The sequence below is a fragment of the Ochotona princeps genome, chromosome 2 (genome assembly GCF_030435755.1).
Source record: "Ochotona princeps isolate mOchPri1 chromosome 2, mOchPri1.hap1, whole genome shotgun sequence".
In the NCBI taxonomy this organism is placed as follows: Eukaryota; Metazoa; Chordata; class Mammalia; order Lagomorpha; family Ochotonidae; genus Ochotona; species Ochotona princeps.
In genome coordinates, this window is record NC_080833.1 from 18,531,965 (window position 1) to 18,558,835 (window position 26,871).

At 56.0% G+C, this 26,871-nt stretch overlaps 1 protein-coding gene across 1 annotated transcript; it reads right to left on the reverse strand.

Moving 5' to 3' along the window:
* On the reverse strand, positions 1–25,445 carry UBXN11 (UBX domain protein 11). The gene is made up of 15 exons (XM_004592364.3): positions 25,300–25,445; positions 13,913–14,014; positions 13,404–13,432; positions 12,693–12,788; positions 10,480–10,580; positions 10,092–10,146; positions 9,656–9,732; positions 7,072–7,192; positions 2,649–2,863; positions 2,421–2,498; positions 1,442–1,562; positions 1,249–1,352; positions 476–549; positions 264–404; positions 1–184 (listed from the first exon to the last, which is right to left on the reverse strand). The coding sequence occupies exons 2-15, from the start codon at positions 13,981–13,983 to the stop codon at positions 1–3; spliced, it is 1,467 nt and encodes a 488-aa protein (XP_004592421.2). The 5' UTR covers positions 13,984–14,014; positions 25,300–25,445.
* Positions 25,446–26,871: the final 1,426 nt, after the last annotated feature.

Sequence of the window (26,871 nt, forward strand, 5' to 3'; positions counted from 1 at the left end):
TTATTGGGGGTGGGGGCCAGGACTGGGACTGAAGCCGCTGGCGCTGGCTAGCGGGGCCCTGCGTCCCCGCAAAAGCAGTGTGGCGTTGGGCACCAGGCCAGCGGCCCGCAGCGTGAGTGTGTCGTCCTGGTAGATGGTGGGCGGAAATGTGCTGAAGATCTCGAAGGTGGTGGCATCCGTGGCCCTGGGGAGTGGGCGGGGCTGGTCAGGTGGAGCCGTGGGGCCCTAGTACTTGGGGGCTACCAGTCATGCCCGCAGCCCACCTGGCCTGCGCCAGCAGGGCGCGCACATCACCCATGGTGTCCTCGGGCCGCATCATGAGTCGGAAGGCTTGTTCCCCGTTCTCAGACTTGACACGCAGCATGGAAAGCGGGGGCGCAGGAGCATCAGGGGACTCGTGGCTCCTGAGAGCACAGAAGTGTCAGCTCTTGGGGGACCTAACCGCCACGGCCTCACCTTTCTGCCCTGCCCTCACCTCTCCCGTTCAGCGGCCAAGGCAGGTGTCTCCACTATGATCTCCTGGACTTGAGCCGGCAGCGGGCAGCAGCTCTGGAAGGCACCAAAGAGGCCCAGGTCCCACTTTAGCCATGGCCCCAACCCTCGCAGGGAACAGGCAAAGGGGAAGCAGGTACTCTGCCTGACACCTAAGGGGAGAGGAGGCCCCAATCAGGCCCCTCCACGTGGTGGGAAGACAGCCCCACACAGGTGTTGACCCAACCTAGCCTGGAGCCAAGGAAGCCTTCCCCGGGGAAGGCTGAGGACAGTCCTCGGATGGGCGGGGGTGGGGGGGCAGCTTCCTAGAGGACGTGATACATCTGGGAAACAGCCAGGAGCTCTCGTGGCTGAAGCCAGAAGCAGATCAGACTGGGAGGGAGGAAAGCATAGAGGCGATGGGGGAGGGTCCAGTGGTGTGGGCCAGGCCCTAGGTGCCAGCGCGAGGACAGCTGCCAGGGAGGTGCAGGTGGCAGGCCTGGAGCAATCGGGGCAGTGCCACCTGGGGCAGTGTAGAGCAGGGAGGCAGGCGGCTGCAGGGCTGGGCTTAGGCATTGGGGGTACAGAAGGTAGGGCAGCCCCGAGCAACTGAGGTTTGCATCTTTCACAAATGGAGGCCTGGGAAGAGAAACAGGATGGGGAGTGGAGAAGGGGAAACTCCGGGAGGAACCAGGGAAGCGGCCCCAGGACTGTGCCGATGGCTGCAGGGGATGGCCTGGCCTCTTGGCTAGGCTCTGAGATGGTGAAGGGCCTCACCTGCAGAGTGTCCCTGATAGGGCCCCGGATGTCCACCACCTCTCCTTGCCGGATCACAAACTTGGGGAGCTTGTTCAGGAACTTCTCGGCAGTCATCGTGGAGCCTGCTGGGCCAGGGAGGGACTGCGAGTGGAGGAGACAGCAGCTACCTGAAGCTGTTCCCACACAGCCCCCAGCCCCTGGCTCAGCTCACCTTGCTGCTTCTCTGCTCTGTCCGAGGCCTTGCGCATCTTCTGCCAGCCCACCACACGGCCCTCCCCTGGGAATGGGTCCAGCCCGTTCTCCAGGTAGACCTGATTGCGCAGGTCGCTCACCTGGCCGGAAGAGGGCGCCAGAGGTTGGCCCAGCTCTTCAGCCCAGGGTCCTTTCCTCAGCCTCCTCCCTGGCCTGCCTAGAGGCACCCTGCCCCCACAGACCTGGGGATAGTGTGACACAAGACCCACCATATAGGTGACACAACGGTGGCCTTAAGAGGGGAGGAGAGCCACATCCTGGGCCCAACCCTCCTTCCGCTATTACCCTTCACCTGTGCCAGGGGAAAACAGCCCTGACACCCCCCTCAGGAACCTTGCCAGAGGCCTCCCCCCCAAGGGAAGAGATCATGGTCCCTGCACGGCAGACCCTGGCCCCGCACCTCTTCCCACCCTGCCCCATCAGCATGCAGCTAGCTCTCAGGTCCTTCTCTGGCAGGCGTCACAAACGCCCCCAGCCATGACTCATGCTGCTTGCTGCACAGTGGCAGCACGCACCGCTTCACGCCTCGCCACGGAAATCACCCACCACTCTGGTGGGCACACTGCCCCAGGAGCTCCATGGTGCACCCTCGGCCTTAGACACAACCTGCCTCAGTCAGGATCCAGCTCAGGCCTGTGGAGCCCAGCATGCAACCCCCTGTTCTGTGCCCATGGCTCAGGCAATTTCCTACTCTGGCTATACGGCTTCAGAAGTTCTGGAGGATGCAGGCCACTGGCACAGACTCCTCAGGAACCCCAGGCTAGCGAGGTGTCTAGCAGGAGGTCCCAGGACCAAGCTGAGCCTTCCTCCTGAGCGCCAGCAGAGGGCACCACCTCCCTTGGCAGCCTGGTCTCAGGCTCACCCATCAGAATGCCTGATGCTTGAGGAAGCTGTTGGTACCCAGGCCCTTCCAAGCCCAGGCAGGGAGGGGTGGTCACCTTAAAGGGAACCCCATCAGGGTACAGTCTTTGGAGCTCTGAGGGGAAGAAGCCATCCAGGATGTCTCGGAGGCAGCGCTGCAGGGAGAAGATGGAAGTTGGGGTGGTCAGGACCTGGGGGTGGGGGACCCCGTGGCTACTTGCCCTGGGTTCTGGGCATAGTCCCTTGTATTCACTCAGGTCATGGTGGCCCCGTGGAGGATGGGCGTTCCCCACCCCAGCTCCTACCTGAGTCGAGGGGTCGTAGAAAGGCCGAAAGGGCCCGTCGAACATCACGATGCCATTCCGGTATATTTTCAGTGGGATGGGCTCAAGGGCATTGAGCCGTGCTCCACCAGGCACTGGGGTCACCTGCATTTCCCCCTCTGTCACCAGCTCACTGAGGTCCTGCAGACTGGCCAGAAGCCTGTCAAAGTCCACCTCAGGGGGCACCACTGAGTCCCCTGGCAAAAAGGAGAGGCAGTGTGAGCCTCGCCACAGCTTCGTGGATGCATCCTGCCCCACACTGAATGGTGGCCTTTCTCCCGAGGGGCCACATGAGGGTGAGGGTAGTCATATAATCGTGCCTTCGGCACCTGCTCAGTGCGGGGTGTTTGACACCCCCAATCTCACAGCAGGGGCTATCAACATCCACTTCTCTCAGATGAGGAAGTGGAGGCCGGAGGAATACGGCATGCTTGGGACCACATGGCAGGATGTGGTAGAAGCAGCATTTGAGCCCAGCTCTGGGTCAGACCCAGCTCTTCCTCTTCTCTCTGTGTGACCTGAAGCAGGCCACTCAGTGCTTGGTGCCTTAGCACTCTGTCCTAGAAGGGCTGCTTTGGTCTCCAGGGCCAGGCAGCTGAGACTCTAAGGAGGTGAGCATGTATGAGCAGAACAAGTGCCCAAAGCCCAGGGGAGGGAAGCTATTTCCACGTGGTACAACAGGAGATATGCAAAATGGCTCCCCCTAGGGCAGGTGAATCTGGACTAGGGAGGGAGCCAGGGTAGACCCCAACCTGCTGCAGTGCCCATAGGAGGTGGCTACGGGTCAGAAGTCAGAGGCTCTTAGGATACTGAAGCAGCTGCTGGACAGAGCAGGAAAGGGGGGTGTCCGCTGGGCACAGACCCTTTTGAGAGGCTAATAAAGCTTTCGCTTCCTCTGCTAAAAACTCAATCTGGGGCTTAGCAGAAGCAAAACGGAATGTGATGGCGTGCGTGTGTGACAGCGATGCGTGACAGTGATGGGTGCTAGAGCTAGGTGAGGACCCAGACCAGCCGGGGCCTGTGGCACGAGCTGCTGGGGGAACTTGGCCCCAGATAGGTTGTCCCTACCCAAAACCTCTCTCTGGGCCTTCTTGGAAGCTGTTTATCACCAGGACTACCAGCCTACAGCAAGATATGGGACCAGGCTCTGGGGACCCAAGTCTCTTCCCCACAGCAGGGCCCTGTGCCAGGGGGCGGGCACAGTCTGTGCCAGGGGGGCAGGGACAGGCTGCAGGTGCAGGCTACTGTTTCCTGTTAGCTCCGCAGCTGCTCTCTGAGACGGTTGGTTGGCCCCAGCTGGCTGCCTCTGCCCTCCTGTGTCTGGCTGTCCAAGGGGCTTTCCTTGATCCTCCCCGGGGGGTCCCCCAGAGAGTCAGATACCCCCAGAGAAAGCTCACAGGACATGCTGCCTGTTCCTGGGAGAGCTCAGGAACAGGCAGCCCAGCATCTTTTCCCTGAGCCTCCAGCAACTCAGAACAGACAGAAGAGCCTAAGAACAGCAGCGAGCAGTCAGGGCATCTCCTGCGTTGTGCCTGCCCTGCTTCTCTTCCTGGCCACAGCAAGGGCAGGGCAGCACACAGTGGCACTGACTCCTAGGCCAGGGCTCCCAACGCCCAGATGGACAGGAGCTGGCCAGCTGGGGGAGAGAGCCAACAAATGAGGAGAGCTGGCCCTGCTGCTCTCAGCCAGCTGGGTGGGTGCAGGGCACAGTGGAGGGGAGGGGAGACCCAAGGCCAGGGAAGGAGGAATTGCAGTTCCTGGCAGACCCTGGCTAAGCTGCCAACAGGAGGAGTCCAGTACAACCAGCCCACGGCAAGCCCCTGGGAAGCAGGAAGTCCACCAGAGGACCGACCCCAATCCTGTGCTGGAGGGATGGACAGACAGTGAGGAGGTGGGCACACGGGGTGAGGAAGGTCAGAAGGCAGGTTCCAGCTCTGGGCCTGAGCTAAAGGAGGGATGGGGTGGGGTAGGAAGGCACTTCCTGTCTGGGCCCTAGTTTTCCTGTCTGTGAAATGGGCAGATACCCACGCACCAGTACCAAGGAGCAGGAGGGGGGCAGAGGCCTCATGAGGCAACCCGCCCTGGCTGGTAACTCATCCTCAGGCCTGACACTGCTGGCAGCCCTCAGCGTTGAATTTTAGGATGCCAAGCCCTTGGGTCCCTTTCTCTGGAAGGTGCACCAAGGCTGCTGAGAGAAGCAGGGAGGTGAGCGGATCAGGCCAGCGCTCCTGGGCCCAGCCTGAGCTGCCCACAGCCTCCTGTGTTCCCACTTCCCAAGTGGAGATTAGGCAAGGGCACCTCCACGGGCCTTACTTCCTCTTCTGGGAGTGAGGCAGGCCACCAGGCCCTGCCTGCCAGGCTGCGGTAAGGCTTAGAGGAAGTGCCTGGCAGCCTGTGGTGGCAGTTGCCACCACCACCTATTACTCATCACCCGGCTCTCGCCCACCCTCACCATGTCTGTGAGACCTGGCCACAAGTCTCTCCCGCTAGGCTGTGCTCCTGGAGCCCTGGGCCCACGCCACATGTTCTTGCTTCCTGCCTGCCACAGTACACCACACTGGGCACTCCCTCAACATGGGGCTGATGGCCAGGCCTGGCCCAGGGTAGGCGCCCAAGAGGCACAGCGCGCTGATCAGAGTGTGGGCTGACATGGCCTGAGGCCTAGTCCCTCATCCGGCTTCCCCTTCATGGGCCCCCTAGATGTTCCTCCCCAAACCGGGGAGTCCCACACTCCAGAACATTCAAATCATCCCCGCCTCTGGTCCAAGGCAGAATCTCTGGCTTCCCCCACCCCACCATGGGCCTCTGGCTCAGAGCCCCTGGGGAGGGGTGCCTGCCAGGGGAGAGTCACGGGGGCCAGCACTTAGGGTCCCCAGGGTGGGGGCAGGCTGGTGTGTGGGGTACCGCTTTGGGGAAGTCTCAGGAAGAAAAAACGCACAGGAAACACAACGTGTCATTTGCTAGCAGGAGGTCCCAACGTAAGGCCCTTCCCCACACTGGAAATCAAGCAGTCAGATGGAGGCAGCCAGGCAGAGGAGCTGTGTGGTGTGGGTAGGGGATAGGGGGCAAGCTGCAGGCTGTGAACCAGATCCAGAAAACGAAGGCCTGTTTGAGCCCTCCCCAAAGCAGAGGGGAGGTCCCCACGGTCAGGACAAGTGCACAGCACCCAGCTGTTTGCTTAGCCCTTCCCCTGGCCGGGAAAGTTCCAGCCATGGCTAACACCAGCTCTGGCTTCAGTCAGGAGGCCTGGTGGTGGTTGGGGGGAGGCATCCTGCACCTCCTGGCTATTCAGCGTCTTCCCAAAGCCACACTCCCTGCACTGTCCCAGACCTCTCCCATCCTTGCCTCACGTACAGTCCTCAAGGCCACACATCCCAACCCCCCTAGCTTGTGCTCTACCCGGTGGTGCACCCTCTGACACTGAGTCTTGTCGCTTCCCTGCCCAACTGGGTACCACTTCCAGGTGGGCTTGCAGTCAGCCACAAGTCTTTAGACTGCTTGCATGCCTCAGTTTGCCCATCTGTAAAATGTAAAAATTTCTGACCCACACTGAAGCTGTTTATGAAAAGTGCTTTGAAAGCCACTGATGTTCCCCAAATGAGGAGTGAAGTCTTTTAGAACAAGGCAGTGAGGTGGGGTGGGCTGTGTGTCTGACAGTTAGGAGGCCCCGGCCAAAGCCTGGGCCTCAACACGTGGTCTGCAACCCAGCTCTGTGCTGAGCAGGTCCCTGTGACGCGTCTGCATGGGCTGGGGAAGCAGCACTGGCACCTGCTCCAAGGCGCCCTGTGCTCAGCTCAGCCTTTGCAACACCGGTGGGGCAGAGCACACACTAACTTCACTGAGGCCGAATGTGCAACTTAGGGCACAGGTGTCGCTTGCCCAGCACACAGGGAACAGGTGGAGGAGTGGGGCTGGAGACCAGGCCTGCCTGATGCCGGAGCCAGAAAGGAGCCTTGCGGGCAGTCAGCACCACCCCGTTTCACAGATGGCCAGCAGGGTGAGGGGCACACTGAACCCCCAATACTGACAGCCCCAGCCATGACAGCCCAGGAAGGGAGCCGAGGCAGCAGCCCACCCCTGGGAATAGCAGACAGGCTGTTGGGTAAGGGCAACAGCTTTGGCCTGGGGGGAGAGGGGGATTTGAGGACTAGAGTCCAGGCAAACACAATCCTGAAGTCTTGTCGCCTGGCCTCTGGGGCCTTTGCAGAACAGCAAGGCACATCCAAGGCAAGACCAGGAGGGAACCAGCTGGCTGGCTGGGTGGTCAGCACAGGAGACAAACGAGTCTTTCCTGTGCCAGGCATGCTGGGAGGCCAGGCCTCTAGAGAGCTATGGGAAATAGGTAGCATATCCTCCCCCACTAAAACCTCTCCCACCCTAAGGAAGCTGGGAGCAGGCCCTCTACCTGGCTTCCAGAACTTCTTGGCTGTCATCCAGTCCTTCCCGCCGTCCTCCATGTCAGCTTCAGAGTCCTCTTGGTCCATGGGCTCACCCACCCAGTGCAGCCCATAGTCACTGAGGAACCGCTGTGGGGGAAATGGAGGCGAACTATGATCACCTTCGGCTCGGTCCCTTGCTGGGGAGCAAGCGGCCTCAGCTCCACCCCGACCTGGGCCCTGGAGTGGACTGAACACAGGGTCATTCTGAGGGTCCAGGGCCACTTCCTGCCTGTGGCCTGGGCGAGCCTCAGAAGACAGCAGCTAGTTCATGTCAGGTATCTGTGCATCACCTGGCAGGAGAGCCCTGGACAACTGCGTGGGAATGACCTGAGTAGGAGGAGGCAGGGCCACCCTGGCTCTGTGGCCTGAGGGTACTGCCTGCCACGTGCCAGCCTCCCCAGGGCCTGGTCTCACTGCCCTCTGCCACAGCAGGGCTTCTAATAGTCATACTTCCTGACTTCCCAAGGCTACTCTCTTCTCTCCCCTCCTTCCCTCAGCCCACGCCATCCCCACACTCACTGAAAACTGCTCACAGTGCAGCCACCAACTACCCACCTGTTGCCACACCCAGTGGCCACATCTCTAGCCTCATCTCTTTTAACAACTGCTGGGTTTCCTCCCACCCTGGCTGCTGCTTGGCCATCTCAGCTGCTTCCCCACTTCTGCTGACATCGGAAGGTTTCAGGGGCTCCACACTGTCTACTCCTCTCCGTGAGTGTGTGTGTGTGTGTGTGTAAGAGATTTATTTGACAGGCAGAGTGACAGTAAAGATCTCCCATATGCTGGTTTGCTTCCTTAAATGGCTACTATAGCCAGGACTGGGCCAGGCTGCAGCCAGGAGCCTGGAACTCCAATGGGGTTGCCCACCATGGGTGGCAGGGGTCCCAGTGCTTGGGTCACCTTCCACTGCATTCACAGGAAGCTGGGTCAGAAGTGGAACAGCCAGGACTTGAACCAGTGCTCTGATGCGGGATGTTGGCATCACCAACAGCAGCTTCACCCACTGAGCCGGAGCCCACAGTTCTGACGAATGCAGATCCCAGCCCTGACATCCATGCTCCCATCTCCGGCCTTCTAGACTTTGATGGGTAATGAGTAACTCACACTCAACAGCCATGGTTCCCCACCCCCACACCACCCCTCACTCCCACTGGCTGGTCCTCCCATCTGTCAGTGGCACTCCTGTCCCCAGGCATCACCCAGGATCCACTCCCCCCTCTGCCACCACACCCTGACGGCCCACAGGCTGCCATCTCCACAGCAGCCTCCAAGCCATCCCTTTCACCCCGTCTGCTACCTCCCGGCTAAAACCACGGCCACTGTGTCCTGCTCCTGGGCTTCTCCCCCCACTCACACAGCAGGGTGCTGCTTCCGTCACATCACTCCTCCGACATGTCCCGTGGCATCCCCTTCTTTCCCGACAGAACCCACTCACGCCCTGGGCAGCGAGTTCCACATAATGTGGCCCTTCTGGCTTCTGGGCTCCTGCTGCCCATGCCCATCAGCTACAACCAGCCAAGTTTATGTGACGACAGGGGAGGCCTGGATTCTTTGCCCCCGCCAATTCATGTCAAGTGTGTCACCCACTGGATTATTTTAGGGTGCCATCTGTGTCTGCCTCTGCCCTCCAGACTACCAGCCCTGTGAGGATGTGGAGTAGGTCTTTTTCATTCAGACCTGGGGCCAGGCACTAGGATGGGTGCTCCAGGGTGCCTGTCACCAGCACCTGTAAGTCAATCAGGCCATCAGTGATGTGTGAGTGCCAGTGATACCCTCCCCCACGGACTGCAGCACCTCCGAGGAGCCCCGGTGGGAATGGAAAGCTGAGTTAACCCACAAACCCAGCATGACAGGTGTTCCCAGCTGCACCTGACACTTCGGGCTTTTAGGAACCCACTCTGTGCAGGGCGAGGAAGGCTGGCTCCTGCCAGGGTAGGTGAGAATGCCAGGGAAGCATGTGTGCCTGGGACCCTCCCTTGTTCCTGGCCTGTCTGGTGCAAGCTTCACGGGCTGAATTGAGAGCGTGAATGGGAGGAAGACACCCCATGCAGAGACAGAGGGAGGCTTGGATCAGTCCACACCAGGTCCTGGGTGCCAAAAGGGACTCTGCCCTAGAGGGAGACACTAAGAAAGCACAGGGCAGGGACCCCGTCTGCCGGCAGGACATGGCTCGGGCGGAGCGAAAACTCGCCAGGGGCAGGCAGGAAACATGTTTCAGGCAGAGGGAACATCAACAGGCCTAAGTCCTAAGCTGGGAAACAGCGGATGTGGTCCAAGCACCAGAAGCACGGCCCGTGGCTGGAGGGGAGAAGGGCTCAACCGAGACCGCATATGGGTTAGAGCCAGGCTGCAGTGGCCACGGCACGGGCTCAGCAGTCAGCCCAGTGGTGAGGCACATGCTCAGAGCTATCGAGGTCGCCCTGGAGACCTCAGTGGAAATCCTGGGTAGAAAACACAGGGCAGGGTAGGGAGGGGCCCAGAGAAGTAGACCCCGGCTGGTTCCCAGGGGCAGACGGCTGGAGCCGGGACTGCTGGCCAGGCTGCCTTCACCTCCATCTCCCCAATCTGCCGCTGCAGCTGCTCGCACATCATCTCCAGCTCCTGCTGCCGCTGCTGCGAAACCTCACCTTGGCAGGGGAGGGGGAGAAGAGGATGGGGTCTGGCTGCCCCAGCATGGAGGCTTCCAGGTCACCTCGGCCCTGAGGGTCATCTGGAGGCCATCCACAGGACCCCTCTCTCTGTCCTCTCCCCCAGCCCAGTGAGCAGCACTCTGCAACCCTTGGGGCTGGGCCTCCTCCATGCTTTAGGCAGTGCACCCACACCTGGGGGACTTGACGACCACAGCTCTCTCTGCACCCACCAGGGAGTCAGCTGGATCCACTCGGGGCCCTAAAACCCACATGTCACCACCCACCCTCCAGGAGCCCAGGTCCAAGGGAAGCCCCGCCTCCCCTTCCTTTCCCCCCTCCCTCCCAGGGCCGCTTACCCTGATGCTCCTGGAGGGTCTTCACCAAGTCCTCCAGGGCCAGAATCTTCTGATCCTACAGCAGTGAGGCCTAGGGTGAGCGCAAGGCCTGGCGCTTCCCCAGCCGCCTTCCAGACGGGAAGATGCAGACATGCCTGTGGGAGGCGCTGGGGAGCACAAAAGCCAGGCTCTGCCAACACCAGGGCCCAGCTACTGCTCCTGAAAAGTGCCACCCACACCCACCAGGTACTGCCTCAAACTCCCTTCCCTACAAACCAGGGCCAAGGTCCGTTGGGGAGAAGCCCCCCAGTCTGTCTGCACAGTCACAGGGAGCTGGCTGTCCCAGGCCACGCTAGGCCATGACACTGGGCCACTGAGCTCACCCGGCCCCTCCCACCGGGGGTCTCACCTTGGTCAGCAGCTCATCTGTCTGGGCCTTCACAAGCAGTTCCAGGTCCCACACCTTCTTGGCCATCCTGGTCATCACCTCAGAGTCCTGGGAAATAGAGCCTGCCGAGCAGACAGAGTCTCAGGGACCCAGGTTGGAGGTGCGGGTGCCCAGGATCCCTGGACAGGGGCAACACTCCCACCACAGAGGCCGTGCCCAACTCCACTGGGGTCAGCTCCCAGACCTTCGCACATGCCCACTTCAGGAATCAGAGGTACTGAGCTCAGTCCTGTGACCAGTCAGCTGTGTGACACATTGGTCACTTTGCCCTTAAATGTTGCCAGAAAGGCCACCTTCAGTCTAAACCAACCCTACATCAACCAACCAACATCTAGGCTCTGCTATGCAGAAAGCAGCACAGCCTGGAGAACAAGGTGGGATGCCCTGCTGCATGGCTGGCTCGGAGTCTTTTTTTGTTTAAAGATTTATTTTATTTTTTATTGGAAAGTCAGATATACAGAGAGGAGGAGAGACAGAGAGGAAGATCTTCTGTCCAATGATTCATTCCCCAAGTAAGCCCAATGGCTGGTGCTGCGCCGATCCGAAGCCAGGAACCAGGAACTTCCTTCAGGTCTCCCACGCGGTGCAGTCCCAAGGCTTTGGGCCATCCTCAACTGCTTCCCAGGCCACAAGCAGGGAGCTGGATGGGAAGTGGAGCTGCTGGGAATGCAGTTGAGGATGGCCCAAAGCTTGGGTACCCTGCACCCATGTGGGAGACTCAGAAGAAGCTCCTGGCTCCTGGCTTCAGATTGGCTCAGCTCCAGCCGTTGTGGCCACTTGGGGAGTGAATCATTGGACGGAAGATCTTCCTCTCTGTCTCTCCTCCTCTCTGTATATCTGACTTTGTAATAAAAATAAATAAATCTTTTAAAAAAAAAGATAGCATGTGTCCTGACACCTCTCACACAAAAAAAATAAATAAACAAATAATAAAAATGTTTGGGAAAAGAAACAGGAGATGGGAAGAAGAAGCAGGCCACCCACCCTGCCCTTTCCGCATGTGTGGCAGGAACTCCACGGTCAGGGCCAGTGGCGTGGTGGGGGGAGGGCTGAGAGCCGGGGCCGTCTCCCGGACAGTCAAGGCCATGCCTCCCAAGGCCCCAAGGAAGAGCGACAGCCAGGCTCTTCAGGCCAGCCTTCCTTTTCTTTTTCCACTCTCTCTTTTTAAAAATTTTCAAAAGATTTAATTTTTATTTAAAAGGTCTACAGAGAGAAGAAGAGAAAGAGAGAAAAATCTTCTATGTGCTGCTTCACTCCCCAATGGCTACAATGGCTTTAGCCGAGGTGATCCTAAGCCCGGAGCCAGCAGCTTCTTTCAGGTCTCCCTCATGGATGCAGGGGCTCAAGGACTTGAGCCATCCTCCACTGTTTTCCCAGGCACACTAGCAGGGAGCTGGATCAGAAGTGGAACAGCCAAGACACTGGGACACGAACCGTCCCTGTACAGGATGACAGTGCTGCAAGTGGCTGGTTTACTTGCTCTGCCACAGTGCTGGCCCCTGTTCAGGTCAGTTGAGTCACAAGTGTCTCAATGGAGAGAAACCTCAGGAACCGTGGCACCGGGTGTGGAGGCAGGTGGAGACAGAGGAGGATGCACGTGGTGGCCCAGAGCTGCAGGGGCTCTGCGAGGGCAGGGCCAGGACGGTACAGGTGCTGGAGGCAGCCCCCCTTTCCCAGACCTGAGGAATCCTCCTCCGGGAAGCCATCCTGATTAGCCCCATCCTACAGTAGGCACCCCCACAAGCTCGGTGTTGCCTCAGTCCTTTGCAGATGGCATAGGCCAGGCTAAGAGAGCTCCTCAGGGGGCCTTGGGCATTTCCAGGCCCTGCCACACAGGAAACAGATGGCCAGAGGTTGAGCTGGTCCCATAGGCCCTTCCCTCCTTTTGGGCACTGGACCCTGACCCAGTGACCATCATCCCTGATGGGAATGCCAGAGGCTTTGGCTGCAGGCTGCCTGTGGCTTGGCACACTTCTTGGACTAAAGGTGAGGCTTATGCCAGTCTGGACAGTACCAGGAAGAGGTCAAGGTCAGCCAGGAAGGGGAGCGGCTGCCTCAGACCCCAGCAGGTGGGCAGAGGGCCAGGCCTCTCAGGACCTTGGCCCTCTTTGTGGGGCATGGGGTTCGGGACTTCTGCTGCCAGGAGCCAATCCCCGCGAGGCTTTTGCTCTCACCTGGCCTACCCACAGGGGCGCCTATGCCACCATAGCAGGAAGGGACAGAGATCCTTTCTTCTGAGCCATTGCCATCATTTAGCACATCCTCGTCTTCTGCAGACAGGGACAGCTGGGTCAGAGCCCTGGGACAAGGCCCAGAGGACGCTGCGGCCAAGAGCAAGCAGTCTGGCTATCCACGGTACCCCGGGGCAGGCGGGGAGAAGACACCGAGGCCAGGAGCAAGGATCCAAGCGAAAAGGGCCTCTCCTTGGAGTTCTCCCAGTCCAGCTGCCAGGAGAATGAGGGGCCCATGGCAGTGCCAGAGGACAGCAGGTGCAGCTGGGATCCAAGCCCTGGACATGCAGAGACCAGGCCTGCAATGTGAGGACAGGGCTATGGAGAAAAGAGGCTGCAGTGGGCTAGAGGAGGCAGGGGTCCACATCTCTGTGCAGGTGGGTTCATGATCCCCCTCTGTGCAGGGTGGGCGCATGATCCCCCTACATAGCTGCTGGGCCCCTTTCAGTAAGACCTGCCATGGGTCAAGGGTTCAAATGTTAATGAAGACCTCTCTGCTAAGGCTGCGGGGCCTCCCAGACTGAGGCTCCAGGGAGTGAAGGGCAGGCCTTGGGGGTTCAGTGCCTTCCTCAGGCTCTCTCTCCTCATCTGCCCCATCAGGGGGCCCCAGGCAGGTGAGAGGTGGGCAGGACACAAGGGCAGGATCATACTTACCGTCTCCGTAGATTCTTACCCCACGCCTCCTAGGATTCCAGGCAGGAAGGAGGAAGAAATGTGTTACGCCACCAGGAAAGGGGTTCTAAAAGGAGGCTGGGCCTCTGCCTCCTGGGGAACCTCCACACTGTCCCCACCCCCACATCCCCAGCCTGGGGGAGCTGAAGGACAGGCCTTGTACGTCCAACTTGGAAGAGGGGCAGGGCTGGGGAAAACTACAGGATTCACAGCCCTAACTCTGCTCGGGAATGGTGGGAGTCTCCTTGGGCCCAGAAGGACTCCAGTGGTACTCAGAAGAGCAAGAGGGAAGGAGAGGTTCAAGAATGATTTGCAAGGAAAGGTATAAAGGGCAGCCTCTGCAGAATTAGGGCTTCCTAAGCAGGTGCTGCCTACCCCCAGGACCCGGGCCTTCCAAGCTGCACGGGGCTGCAGGAGGTCAGATCACAGAGCCCTCCTGGTAGCCCCCAGGACGCTAGGGGTCATCCTTCCCGGCCACAGACGCGTCCTACCCGGGATGCCCAGGCTCCAACTGCAGCGGTACTTTCCGGGTCTTGCTCAGGGAGGCCAAAGGTGAGCTCATAGCTCTCCCGCGAGATTCTGTCAGGAACTCCCTAAGGGGAGAGACAGATGGGGGACCCCTGAGTGCCCACACGGGCCGGATGCCCAGGGCTGCTGCCTGGACCCTTCTCATTCCTGGTTCTTCTTCCCAAGAGGGGGCTCTGTGCAAGCAGCCCTGGCCCTAGTCTCCTGCCATGGCTCAGCAAAGGTGTCTTCAGAGTTCTGAGGTCTGCCTGCTCCTTCAGCATTGGCCTCTCAGCCCTGACCCCAAAGGGTTGTGGAGGTGAGGTTGGGGTCCAGAGATGGTGCAGAGGTCTGGGGCTTCCCACACAGGGGATGGGGCTTTTATGCATCTTTCAGCCAGTTGAGGCCACCAAGCCCAGGCTTCTCCCCTCTAACCAGAACCCCCAACCCTCAGAGCCAATCAAGAGATGGCTCATGTGATATGGAGGTAGTAGGTATCCATGTGGCTGCCAGTTTGTGTTCTGGTTGCTCTGGTTCTGACTCAGCTGCCCCCCACTGGTGGCCCGGGAGGAGTGGTAGAGAATGGCCTGGGTGCCTGGGCTTCTCCCACCTGCACGGGAGACCTGGAGGAGGCTCCTGGCTCAGTCCCAATTGCTGTGGCCATCTGGGCAATGCACCAGCTAAGGGAAGATCTCCCTCTCTCTCTTACTCTTGCTCTCTCTCTCAAATAAATCAATCTTTTTTTTTTAAATCACAAAATCATTTAAAGTACTTTTTAACAGGGGTAAGGAGGTTTTGGGCTCTGAAGTCCCAGCTACTCCGAGCAGGCAGCAGGGGACGGCCCAAGGAGTTGATGCCACTTATGTGGGAGATCTGGTTGGAGCTCCCAGCTCCTGGCTTTGACCTGGCCTAGGTCTGGTTGCTGCAAGCTTTGGAGGAGTGAACCAGCAAGTGTTTCTCTCTCTGATGCTCTGCCTTTCAAATAAATTAATAAATCCATCTATCTTTATAACGGTGGGCTGTGGTTGTGATGGGGGTTCTGGTGTTAGCACACAGAGGCGCTCTGACAGGCTGGCCTGCCATCTCTCCCTCCTTCCAGAGCGCAGAAGGCACATCAGTAGCCAAAGCCCTGCAGCTGCCTAGCAGGGCACGCTGTGCTGCCCACAAGGGGCTCACCATCCCTCATGCCAGAGGCAAAGACCAGGCCCACTGCCCTCTTCTCTCACACCCCTCTCCTCAGATATGCCCCCCCATCCCAAGCCCAGCACTGCCTGTACAAGCATGTGGTTTGTAAGACCAAGCAGGACAGCCCCTCGGGGCTCCCCTCCTGTGTCTACGTGTGCTGTCAGACACATGGGAAGACGTGAAGCTGGAGTGGGCATCCGTGCAGTGGTTAGGGTGCCCATGTCGCACTCTGGAGTACCTGGGATGGGTTCCCAGCTCTGGCCGATGTCAGCTTCCTGCTAGCACAAAGCTGGGAGGCGGCAGTGGGGTCGAGTAACTGAGTTCCTGCCACCCACAAAGCAGATCTAGATGGAGTCCCTGGCTCCTGGCTTCTGCCCTCGCCCAGCCCCGGCTGTTGCAGTCATCTGGCTAGTAAAGCAGTAGCCAAGGGCTCAGGGCCAGCACCATGGAGTAGCATGTTAAGTTACTGCCTGCAGTGTTGACATGCCTTATGTGCACCGGCTTGAGTCCTGAGTGCTCCGCTTTGGATCTAGCTTCCTGGGAAAGCCATGGAGGATAGTTCAAGCACTTGGGCCCCTCTACACATATGGGAGACGTGTATGACGCTTCCAGTTTCAGCCTGGTCCAGCCCTGACTGTTGCAGCCATTTGGAAAGTGAATTAGTGGGTAAACGATCTCTCTCTCTCTTTCAAACAAACAAACAAATAAATAATCAATCCCACGCAAAGCCTACATATTACTTCTCTACATGAAATCTCCCAGTGGTTCCCTCTCATCCTAGAAAAAAAAGTTGAGCCTAATTAATAAGGGTGATCTGATTCCTGTCCCTGTCTCTTGACCTCTTCCCTCACCTGAGCCAGTGCCACTGCTGGCCACACCACACACCCACATGGCTCACCCTGCCTGGAACACCTGGAGCAGTCTCCCTTTTCCTTACCCACTTCCTGCCACTGGCTAGACTTTCTGTCCTCTCAACTTGCAGTGCTTTTGCTCCATTTCAGCTTTCTGTTTAAAATTACTGGGACTCCACTGTGGTGCAACACATGAAGCACTGCTGTGACAATTGTACCAGCTGTGACACCAGCTTCCCACAGCAGAGAAACTATTGTAGTCCTGAACGCCCCGCTGCTGACCCAGTGTCTTGCTAATGGCATGAGAGGGCACCTGAAGATGGCCTAAGTGTTCGGGCTCCGGCACCCACGCAGGAGACCAGAAGAAGCTCCTGGCGAAAGAACAGACCCGACATGAGCGACATGATGTCGAGCTGGGCTCCATCTTAGGCAAGGTTACCCACCACCACTCCAACCCGTGATACTGAAACCCACTGAGAAAACCACATCCTGCTTAGCAAGAATGCTAGAACCCCTAGCTAGGCTGTTCTAGCATGACTAGAAGAAAACTGAGTTTCACTTGATACAGTAACAAAGGCTTCGGAGTTAGAAACTGTTTTATCTCTGGGCCCAGCATGTGATGCTCAGTGGCTAAGTCCTTGCCTTGCATGGGCCGGTATCCCATATGGGCACTAGTTCCATTTCAAATCCAGCTCTCTGCTTGTGGCCTGGGAAAGCAAAGGGGAACTGCCTAAGTCCTTGGGACCCTGCACCCAAATAGGAGACCCAGAAGTTGTTTCTGGCTCCTCACTTCAGACTGGATCAGCTCCTGGTCATTGCAGCCACTTGGGAAGTAAGCCAGCAGATGAAAGATCTTTCTGTCTCTCTTCTCTCTGTGAAAGTACTTTTCCAATAAAAATATATAAATCTTCAAAAAAAAAAAAAAAAGTGGGGTCTGGCACAGTAGTCTAGTGCCTAAAGTCCTCGCCTTGCTTGTGCTGGGATCCCATATGGGCACCAGTGCGTGTCCCGGCAGCCCCGCTTCCCATCCAGCTCCCTGCTTGTAGCCTGGGAAAGCAGTCAAGGACAGCCCAAAGCCTTGGGACCCTGCACCTGCATGGGAGACCTGGAAGAAGCTCTGGGCTTCTGGCTTTGAATCTGCTCAGTTCCAGCCATTGTGGCCACGTGAGGAGTGAATCAGCAGAATACCTTTCTCTCTGTCTCTCCTTCTCTCTGTATTTTTGACTTTCTAATAAAAACAAATCTACATAATAATAATAATAAAAGAAATGGCTTATCCTTAAGGTAGTTCCACATTAGCTCAGTCCCCCTGAGCCCTCTTGGTTTGCAGTTTTTACCTTTATAAACCCTGCTGTTCCGTGGTTCAGGGTCAAGAGGTCTTTGGGATATGAGACTCCCTCTTCACACAGGCAATAAAGGACTTCCAAATCTTTTTTTTTCTTTCTTTCTTTTTTTTTTTTTTAATTGGAAAGGCATACTTACAGAGATAAGGAGAGACAGAATTGACACCCATAAGGGTTTCTAGTGCTTGGAGGTGGGGAGTACCCAATTCAGCCTTCGCCAGGCCGTTGGCCTTTAAAATCCTATCAGTGCACAGCGCTCCTCTGTATCACCTCACTTGGGTACAGCACTGGCTTCTGAGCAGCCCACCTCCAGCCACTGCGGACATTTGGCAGGAGGGGAACAGCAGATGGAAGCTAGCTAGGATGGAACTGGAGGAGCTAGCACTCAAACTGGTGCCCATACAGGATGATGACACCTCAGGGAGACTCGGCTCACTGAGCCACAGTACTGGCCCCGATGTTCACAATCGATGTCAGCTTAACAAAAGATCAAAATCAGGAAACAGACTTTGTTTTCTTTTTTTTTTGTAAAGTCTGTGGGGATAGTTCTACGCTGTTTGACCACATAGGTGGAGTGACGTAAGCACCACACTGCCCATGCAGAACTGTGCTGAACCACCTGTCCACTACCCCAGCCTGGACACACTACCACTTCCATCCCTGTCGTCATCTTAAATCCAGAAAGCTGTGTAAATGGAGACATGCAGTGGATGGCTAGAGATCTTTCCAACGAGCAACTTTACTGAGAGAGAATTCGCACTTACTCCACCCTGTGAAAGTGTATATGTTGGGCTTTGGTGGGCTCAAGGTATTTAGTCACCGTTACCATGGTTCCTTTTCCTGTCACCTCCCATTTACCAGCTAGCCTCCAGCTGCCACTAGTCTATTTTCTACCTTTACACATTTGCCCATTCTGGACACTTCATACTGTCCTTTGCGATACATGGGTGGAATTGGTTCTAGAACCTACTAAGGATAGAAAAATCTGTGGATGTTCAAGTTACTTCCGTGAAATGCAGCATTTGTGTACGACCTGGCACATCATCCTGTATAATTTAAAACTCTAAATTGTTTATAAGCAGCTGGCAATAGTGGAACAGCAGTTTAAGCTGACACTTAAGACAGAGGCATCCCATGGCGGAGTACTGGTTCAAGTCCCAGCTGCTCTACTTCCAACCCAGCTCCCCGTGATCCACCTGGGAAGGCAGCAGAGGATGACCAAGTGCTCTGGCCAGGCCACTGACATGGGAGACCCAGTGGGAGTTCCAGGATCCTTTGTATTTGACCTGGCCCAACTCATCTGTTACGGTCATTTAGAGTGACCCAGTAAACTAGAAGATCCCCCTCTCCGTCTCTCCTTTACTCTGTAAATCTGTCTTTGAAACAAAATAAATAATTTTTTTATTTAAAAAATTTTTATTATAAAGGCAGATATACAAAGAGGAGGAGAGACAGAGACAAGATCTTCCATCCATTGATTCACACCCCAAGTGACCACAATGGCCAAAGCTGCGGTGATCCGAAGCCAGGGGCCTAGAGCCTCTTCCAGGTCTCCCATGCAGGTGCAGGGTCCCAAGGTTTTGGCCCATCCTCGACTGCTTTTCCAGGCCACAAGCAGGGAGCCAGATGTGACCGCAGCACCCAGCCAGCACATGCGACAACGAGGAAGGGAGGGGGCCGAACCGGCAGGGGAATGAGGGGTGGTCCCTTGCTGAACAGCAACCCCCACTGGAGAGCAGGAACCAGGATAGTGGTAGACCAGACTAGGCAGGGCTACTGCACCTGTGTGCCCATGCGGACCAGATCAGGGAAAAACCAAGCTGGGCTGATTATTCCTACTGGTGCATCCCACAAACAGAGTGGGTGAGGGTTGTTGGGGCTTGGCCACAGCAGAGGCTGGCAGAGGCTGGCACTGGGGGCTAGTTCAGTCAAGTTAAACCACAGAACCACCTAGAGAGTGCATAATCTGGGAGTGGGAATGGCCTGAGAGGAAATAGTGGGCTCCTCCCTCTTGGGCTGCCACTCCCCATGGGAGGGCACGAAAACTAGGACAGGGACTGGGGTGGCTAGACAGACACCCAACAACTTCTGTGAAGGCTGGATAGTTGAGCTGGTTAGATGGAACAAGGTTAAAAACACATTGACGGGCTTGGCAGCGTGGCCTAGTGGCTAAGGTCCTCGCCTTGATCCCATATGGCCGCTGGTTCTAATCCCGGCAGCTCCACTTCCTCTCTATCTCTCCTCCTCTCAGTATATCTGAATTTGTAATGAAAATAAAATAAATCTTTAAAAAAAAAAAAAAAAACCATTGACATCTATGAGCGCACAAGGGAAGGTGGGTCAGACTGGATTAGTATGCCACACAAACAGGCAAACCAGGTTAGGGGGCGGGCCTGGTTGGGGTTATTGTGCGTCACTCCGGCTAGGCTGCAATTCCCACTGGTTTGTGTGAGAGCCGAGTATGCGCTGGGCAGAACCAGGCTGGACCGCAAACACCCATCGGTTCCAGAGGAGGACAGGGATGGAAGCAGCACCAACCCAGTGACTACAACCACCAGCTGATTGGGGTGATGGACTATGGCGGGCCCTACACTTGCCAGCACATACAAAAACCTGGTCTGGGAATACCTCAGACAAAGTTCCATTAGGGATCCCCCCAATCGAACTTTCGGACTCAGAACGTTATCCATCAAAAGACAAGACGGAACAAGTCAACCAGCCACCTCAGCTATATGTTGCTAATGGAAAAACTGGGCAAACGGAGACGCTATGATAGACTGTGTCGACCAGGGCACTCTTCAGCAACTGCAATGTGCTTGGAGTGACGAGATGGGCAGCAATGCAGAACTGTTGAATTATCGGAACCACTTGGGCAAGACCCTCGGAGCGTGCCACACATCTGGGAACTGGGGTGGGTGGGAGTCTGGACGGGGCTTCTCCTTTAAAATTTGCTTTTACATCAGGTTTATTAAGGAAACAATACGGAACTGTCTTTCCCATTTTCTTGTAGAGCTTGAACCTTTTTACCCTAATTATGTCAAGATTGTCAAAATAAAATTTTAAAAAAATTTATTATAAAGGCAGATATACAAAGAGGAGGAGAGACAGAGAGATCTTCCGTCCATTGATTCACACCCCAAGTGACCACAATGGCCAAAGCTGCGGTGATCCGAAGCCAGGGGCCTAGAGCCTCTTCCAGGTCTCCCATACGGGTGCAGGGTCCCAAGGTTTTGGCCCATCCTCGACTGCTTTTCCAGGCCACAAACAGGGAGCTAGATGGGAAGTGGGGCCACCAGGATTAGAACCAGAGCCAATCTGGGATCCTGGCATATGCAAGGTGAAGACTTTAGCAGCCAGGCTACAGTGCCAGAATCAAAAAAAAATTTTAAGACAAATATGTTTTTATTTGAAGGATGGAGTGATAAGAGAGGAGAAAGAGGGAGACAGAGAGACTGATCTGTCACCTGTTGGTTTGCTCCCCAAATGGCCACAGCGACCAAAACTAGGCTAATTTAAGTCTAGGATCCAGGAACTTTCCACAGGTCTCCCTGTGGGGCGCAGGGATCCAAGGACTTGAAACATTCTTTGCTATTTCCCAAGCCATAAGCAAGAAGCTGGATTGGAAGACGAACAACTAGGTCATGAGCCAGTGCCACAGGGAACAGCGGCACTACATGTGGAAGGTTAGCCTATCATGACACCAAGCTAGTTTCAATATTTATCTTTGTAAAAAAAAGTTTTACCTTTTTTTAAGGTAAAACTTTTTTTTTAAGCCATGTTTAGTGGGGCTAGGCTTTTACATGTGGCAACAGCATCCCATGTGGGTGCAGTTTCAAATTCCTGCTATTCCACTTCCCTTCCAATTCCCTGCTTATGGCCTGGGAAAGTAGCAGAGGATGGCCAAAAGTCTTGGGCCCTTACACTCATATGGAAGACCTAGAAAAAGCTCCTGGATACTGGCTTCAAATTGGCACAGCTCCAACCACTGCAACCATCTGGGGTGTGAACCAGTGATGGAAGACCTCTCCCTCTTTCTATCTCTCCTAGGCTGTAGCACCTGCCAGCATGAGCTAGAACTGGGAGACCAGACCAATCCAGGCTGCAGAACCCTCCAGCAAGTGCTGAGATGAGGCAGGCCATGCCAGACCGGGCTGCAGCAACTACAGCACACACAAGACCTAGGAGGAGGGGGATGAGCCCAGTAGGGAGGTTACAAAGGCTTCCCTGCTGGGTCACTGCTCCCACTGGTGAGCATGAGAGTTGGGACTTCAGGTGGACCAGGCTGGGTAGGGCTACAAAACCCATTGACCTGTATGTAAGCTGGATTAGGGGAAGAGCTAGACTGGGCTAAGTGACCATATACACTGGTACATGCATGAGCAAGAGTAAATGCAGGCTGGTCAGGTTTCGCTGCAGCATCAGCTGGCAAGCGCTGGGACTGGGAGCAAGTTCTGTCAGGCTAGGTAGCAGTACCACCTGGAAAGTGCAAGGAGGGAAACTGTAGGTGTGCCTTTGATGAACTGGAGCTCCCACCAGTGAGCATGAGAATAAGGACTGGGAGTAGGCCTGGCTAGACAAGCAGTAGCACACACCAGCGTAAGTCAGCTGGACAGTGGGGTCAGTCAGGCTAAGCTAATCTTCAGCATCCACCGATATATACAAGAACCAAATGGGATGCAGGACTGACTGGACCAGTCTGTTGCACATACTGGCATATGTACCAACCAAGGCTGGGGGCAGGCCTGGTGGGGTTTTGGGGGTGGGTCACTCCAACTAGGCTGCAGTTCCCACTGGTGTGTGTGAGGGCCAAGTGTGTGGTGGGCAGGGTTAAGCTGGGCCACAGCGACCATTGGTTTGTGTATGAGATGGGGCTGGAGACAGAACTGATCAGGCAACTGCAACCACCAGTGTGTGTGTAGGCTGATGTGGGTGATGGAATGAGCCAGACCCTGCACTGGTTGCACACATAGCCAGGCCTCTAGTGATGTTTCTTTGAGGACTCCCCAGACTGGACCACTGGACTCAGAACTCCAACCACAAGAAAAATTAACAGGATCTGTGGTCTGACTGTGGATTGCATGTGTTGGAATTGGGTCTTCTCGGCGGCCAAAGCCTGTGCAGTAGACGGCATGCTCAGATGCACATCGGGGACATGGCAGATCAATGAGGCCTGCAGAGGACGTCTAGTACTATGGAGGGTAGAACAAACTGGAGAGCTCTCTCAGCTAGGCTTTGATAGAATGTATTTGGGCAAATGGAGACTCTAAGGGAGATTATGTCAGCCAAAGGACCTTGGAGGGATTTCCTCAAACTTGGAACAATGAAGTCAACACCATCTCAGAACTATCAAAACCACTTAAACAGTACCCTCAGAACAGGCTCCACACCAGGGACCCGAAGGACTTCAAGTGGCTGTCCCACATCCTCTGGTAGTGGTGAGGCCAGGCTGCTTGCTGGGAGCTGTCTTCTCCCCCCTCGCCCCTCCTCTCTGACACAGGAAGAACAGGAAGATTGGAGGCAGTTGTCTCATCCACCTTCCCCCATACTTCGATCCTTCCCACCCTAATTGGTGATCCACATGGGCATCCATCCTTCTCAACAATGTAAATATCATCAAGAATAAAATAAATCTATTATAAAAACAAACACACCCACTTGCCAAGGCCCCTGCAGGGTGAGAGTAGTCAACACCCCGTCATATACCTCATGGTCCTACTGGAGGGCTTCTGAGAAACAACATAGGTAGAGCCGTCACCTCCCTCCACAATGCCTTCCTCTGGATCATTCTGGAAGGACTCGCCTTCCACTGTTTCGCAGCTAACTTTTCAGATATAATAAGACAACAACAACACAGTGGCTTGTTTGACTAATCCTCAGCCTGCTAGCACCAGAATCCCACATGGGCACAAGTTTGTATCCGGGCTGCTTCATTTCCCATCCAGCTTCCTGCTCGTGACCTGGAAAAGCAGCGAAGTATGGCCTAAGTCCTTGGGGCCCTGCCCCTATATGGAAGGCTGGGAAGAAGTTCCTGGCTCCCACATTTGGATCAGCTCAGCTCTGGTCGTTGTGGTCATTTGGCCGTCAACAGATGGATGATCTCTGTGTGTCTTTCCTTTAGTAAAAATTTGCCTTTCAAATAAAAATAAGTAAGTGTTTAAAAATGTAGTAAGTCAGGCCCAGCGGCATGGCCTAGAAGCTAAAGTCCTCGCCTTGAACACGCTGGGATCCCATTGGGCGCCGGTTCTAATCCCGGAAGCTCCACTTCCCATCCAGCTCCCTGCTTGTGGCCTGGGACAGCAGTCGAGGACGGCCCAATGCATTGGGACCCTGCACCCGCATGGGAGACCCGGAAGACGTTCCTGGTTCCCGGCTTCCGGATCAGCACAGCACCGGCTGTTGCGGTCACATGGGGAGTGAATCATCGGATGGAAGATCTTCCTCTCTGTCTCTCCTCCTCTCTGTATATCTGACTTTGTAATAAAGACCTGGGCCCGGCGGCGTGGCCTACCTAGCGGCTAAAGTCCTCGCCTTAAACGCGCCAGGATCCCATATGGGCGCCGGTTCTAATCCTGGCAGCTCCACTTCCCATCCTGCTCCTTGCTTGCGGCCTGGGAAAGCAATTGAGGACGGCCCAAGGCTTTGGGACCCTGCACCCGCGTGGAAGACCCGGAGGAGGTTCCTGGCTCCTGGCTTGGGGTCGGTGCAGCACCGGCTGTGGCGGTCACTTGGGGACTGAATCATTGGATGGAAGATCTTTCTCTCTGTCTCTCCTCCTCTCTGTATATCTGACTTTGTAATAAAAATAAATCTTAAAAAAAATAAAGATAAATAAAATCTTTTTTTAAAATGTAGCAAGTACAAGTACACTCTACAGCAAGCCACTAACATTACCACTTGCTATCACATCCATCAGCACGCTTCTGCTACTTTCATGTGTATTCAGCATAGATCTGCTAATCCCAGCATCACCACTAACACAGGAGGAAGGGGTGCCCTGTGATGTCACCACGGCCATGAGGTCACTAGGTGGTAGGACTTGTTCAGCTCCATTACCATATTATGGGACCACCAACATATATATGGCCTGTCCTCAGCTAAAATACCCAACTGTGACACCTGACTGTAGCTGTTAACCGCCTTGCTGAGGGAACAATTACAAGATTAAGAAGCCCATATCTAGACGATACAAAGGAGGCACTGTACAGACCATGACTGAAATTTACACAGCAGCGGGGTGAAGGCTGGAATATCTGCCTTCTATCTCAATACAGCTGCTGAAAAAAAATGTTTTTCTAGAAGGAACTTCACTCTTCTCAACCGCACCCCACAGTCCAACCACAGAATGCACTTCTTTGCTCCTGGTTCCCCTACAGTGCCCCTCACACTTAGCTCTTCCTTTCCATGCCCACGGTCGGCCAACAACTGCCCTTCTCTGGGGCTGACACATGTCACCACGGCTGCCACCTGCTTGACCCACCTCCAGCCTCACTCCAACACCTAGGTCTAGAAAAACCTCCGCGTGGGTTCCAGCAGGCCCCGGGAGCAAACGTAGGATCTCCCTGTCAGCCCGGGGACTCCCGAGGACACAGCTGTGTTTACTCCTACCCAAGCTTGGGACGTCCTGAGGATGGAATCTAAGGGCTGTCAGGCGCTGAACCCTACAGCTGGGGTTGCCTTTCCCTGCAGACCCGGGTTCTCAGGGTCAAGCTGTGTTCCACGCCTCGACACTTCGTGTACATAACTTTTCACCGTGCAGGACGGACAATGAGCCGGTGGTCTTTCGCCTTCATTCCCCAATCTCCCCGGGAAACGGCCATCCCTCCTCCATCTTTCGCACGTTGTCGTGGTAAACGGAACCCAACCCGCTCCCGTGACACCTGCTTGGGGAGGAGTGAGGCAGGCCCGCGGAGCTCCAAAGCCCTAGGAGCTCTCCCGGCGAGAACTCCTGTCAGCTTGGGGCCTCCAAAGGTAGAAAGGCCTTGGGTCGGGACTCACCAAGCAAGGCCGAAGAGCCGTCCCGCGGCGCCGCCATCTTGTTGTCACACGGTTTCCATGGCGACCAGGTACCACGCACTTTTCATTGGCTACTTCGACGGAGCCTCTGAGCAGCCGGCAGGCAGCGGAGGCGGGTTTTTCGCTCGTGCTCAAACGCTATTGGACCGTCCTGATCTCCAAATCCCAGGATGCACCGCCCTGGGCAGCCGCGCCTCTGCGGAAAGGGTGTTGGAACCGGCCGGGAGATAGCCGCATAGGAACAACCTGGTAGCCGGTTAGTAGAACTGCTGGAAGTTGGGCCCGGCGGCGTGGCCTACCTAGCGGCTAAAGTCCTCGCCTTGAACGCCCCGGGATCCCATATGGGCGCCGGTTCTAATCCCGGCAGCTCCACTTCCCATCCACTTCCCATCCAGCTCCCTGCTTGTGACCTGGGAAAGCAGTCGAGGACAGCCACAATGCATTGGGACCCTGCACCCGCGTGGGAGACCCGGAAGAGGTTCCCGGCTTCGGATCGGCGCGCACCAGCCGTTGCAGCTAACTTGGGGGAATCATCTTCGGATTGGCGCGCATCGGCCCCTTGCGGCTCACTCACTTGGGGAGTGAATCATCGGATGGAAGATCTTCCTCTCTGTCTCTCCTCTTCTGTGTATATCTGGCTGTAATAAAAATGAATAAATCTTTAAAAGAAAAAACTGCTGGAAGCCGCCAACCCGAATATGTGATGTCGACCATGCCTCTGGCAGACTGAATTTTGGTCCTGACGGGAATTCCTTCTGAATGTCCTTTCCCCAACTGATGGGGGGGGTGCTGTTTTGAACGTGAAATCAAAGAAGCAGGTGCTTCAAACGTTTCTTTTTCTTTTTTTTTTTTTAAGATTTATTTATTTTATTACAAAGTCGGATATACAGAGAGGAAGATCTTCCGTCTGATGATTCACTCCCCAAGTGACTGTAACGGCCGATGCTGTGCCAATCCAAAGCCAGGAGCCAGGAACCTCTTCCAGGTCTCTCACGCGGGTGCAGAGTCCCAAGACCTTGGGCCGTCCTCAACTGCTTTCCCAGGCCACAAGCAGGGAGCTGGATGGGAAGTGGAGCTACCAGGATTAGAACCAACGCCCATATGGGATCCTGGGGCGTTCAAGGCGAGGACTTTAGCCGCTAGGCCACGCCACCGGGCCCTCCAACGTTTCTTGAATCGGTGGTTTCTGCTAACCTCACGATTAGATGACACCCTGAAGGGATGCCCAAATTTTAGTTCCTTTGTGGAAGAGCTGGAATAGGCACTTCCTACCTGCATCCCTGAGCTTCCGTTGTAAAATTAAGGTTTAGAAGCGCCTTCCTTCTGCTGGCACCTACACAGCCTCTGGGGACTCGGGCTAGTGGCTGGTGGAGCGGATCTGGGCTGGTAACTCGCGCATGCATTTGAGTCCGGCGAGAGAGCTGGGAGAGTGGGGAGGGAGGAAAGGGGTGTTAGGGCCCCAAGCTGGCATGCTGGTGAGCTGTGCACTGAGCTTGGGTCTCAGGTGGGTGCAGGGGTGGGGACCCAGGCCGGTGCGTGTGCTGAAGGACTGGA

What these genes read in the sequence shown, in the direction of transcription:
- UBXN11 (XM_004592364.3), bottom strand. Translation starts at nt 13,983, where the DNA reads ATGAGCTCACCTTTGGCCTCCCTGAGCAAGACCCGGAAAGTACCGCTG. An exon ending in TTGGAGCCTGGGCATCCCGG is followed by an intron (nt 13,433 to 13,912) that starts GTAGGACGCGTC and finishes CTGGAATCCTAG; the next exon opens with GAGGCGTGGGGTAAGAATCT. An exon ending in CGCCCCTGTGGGTAGGCCAG is followed by an intron (nt 10,581 to 12,692) that starts GTGAGAGCAAAA and finishes TCTGCTCGGCAG; the next exon opens with GCTCTATTTCCCAGGACTCT.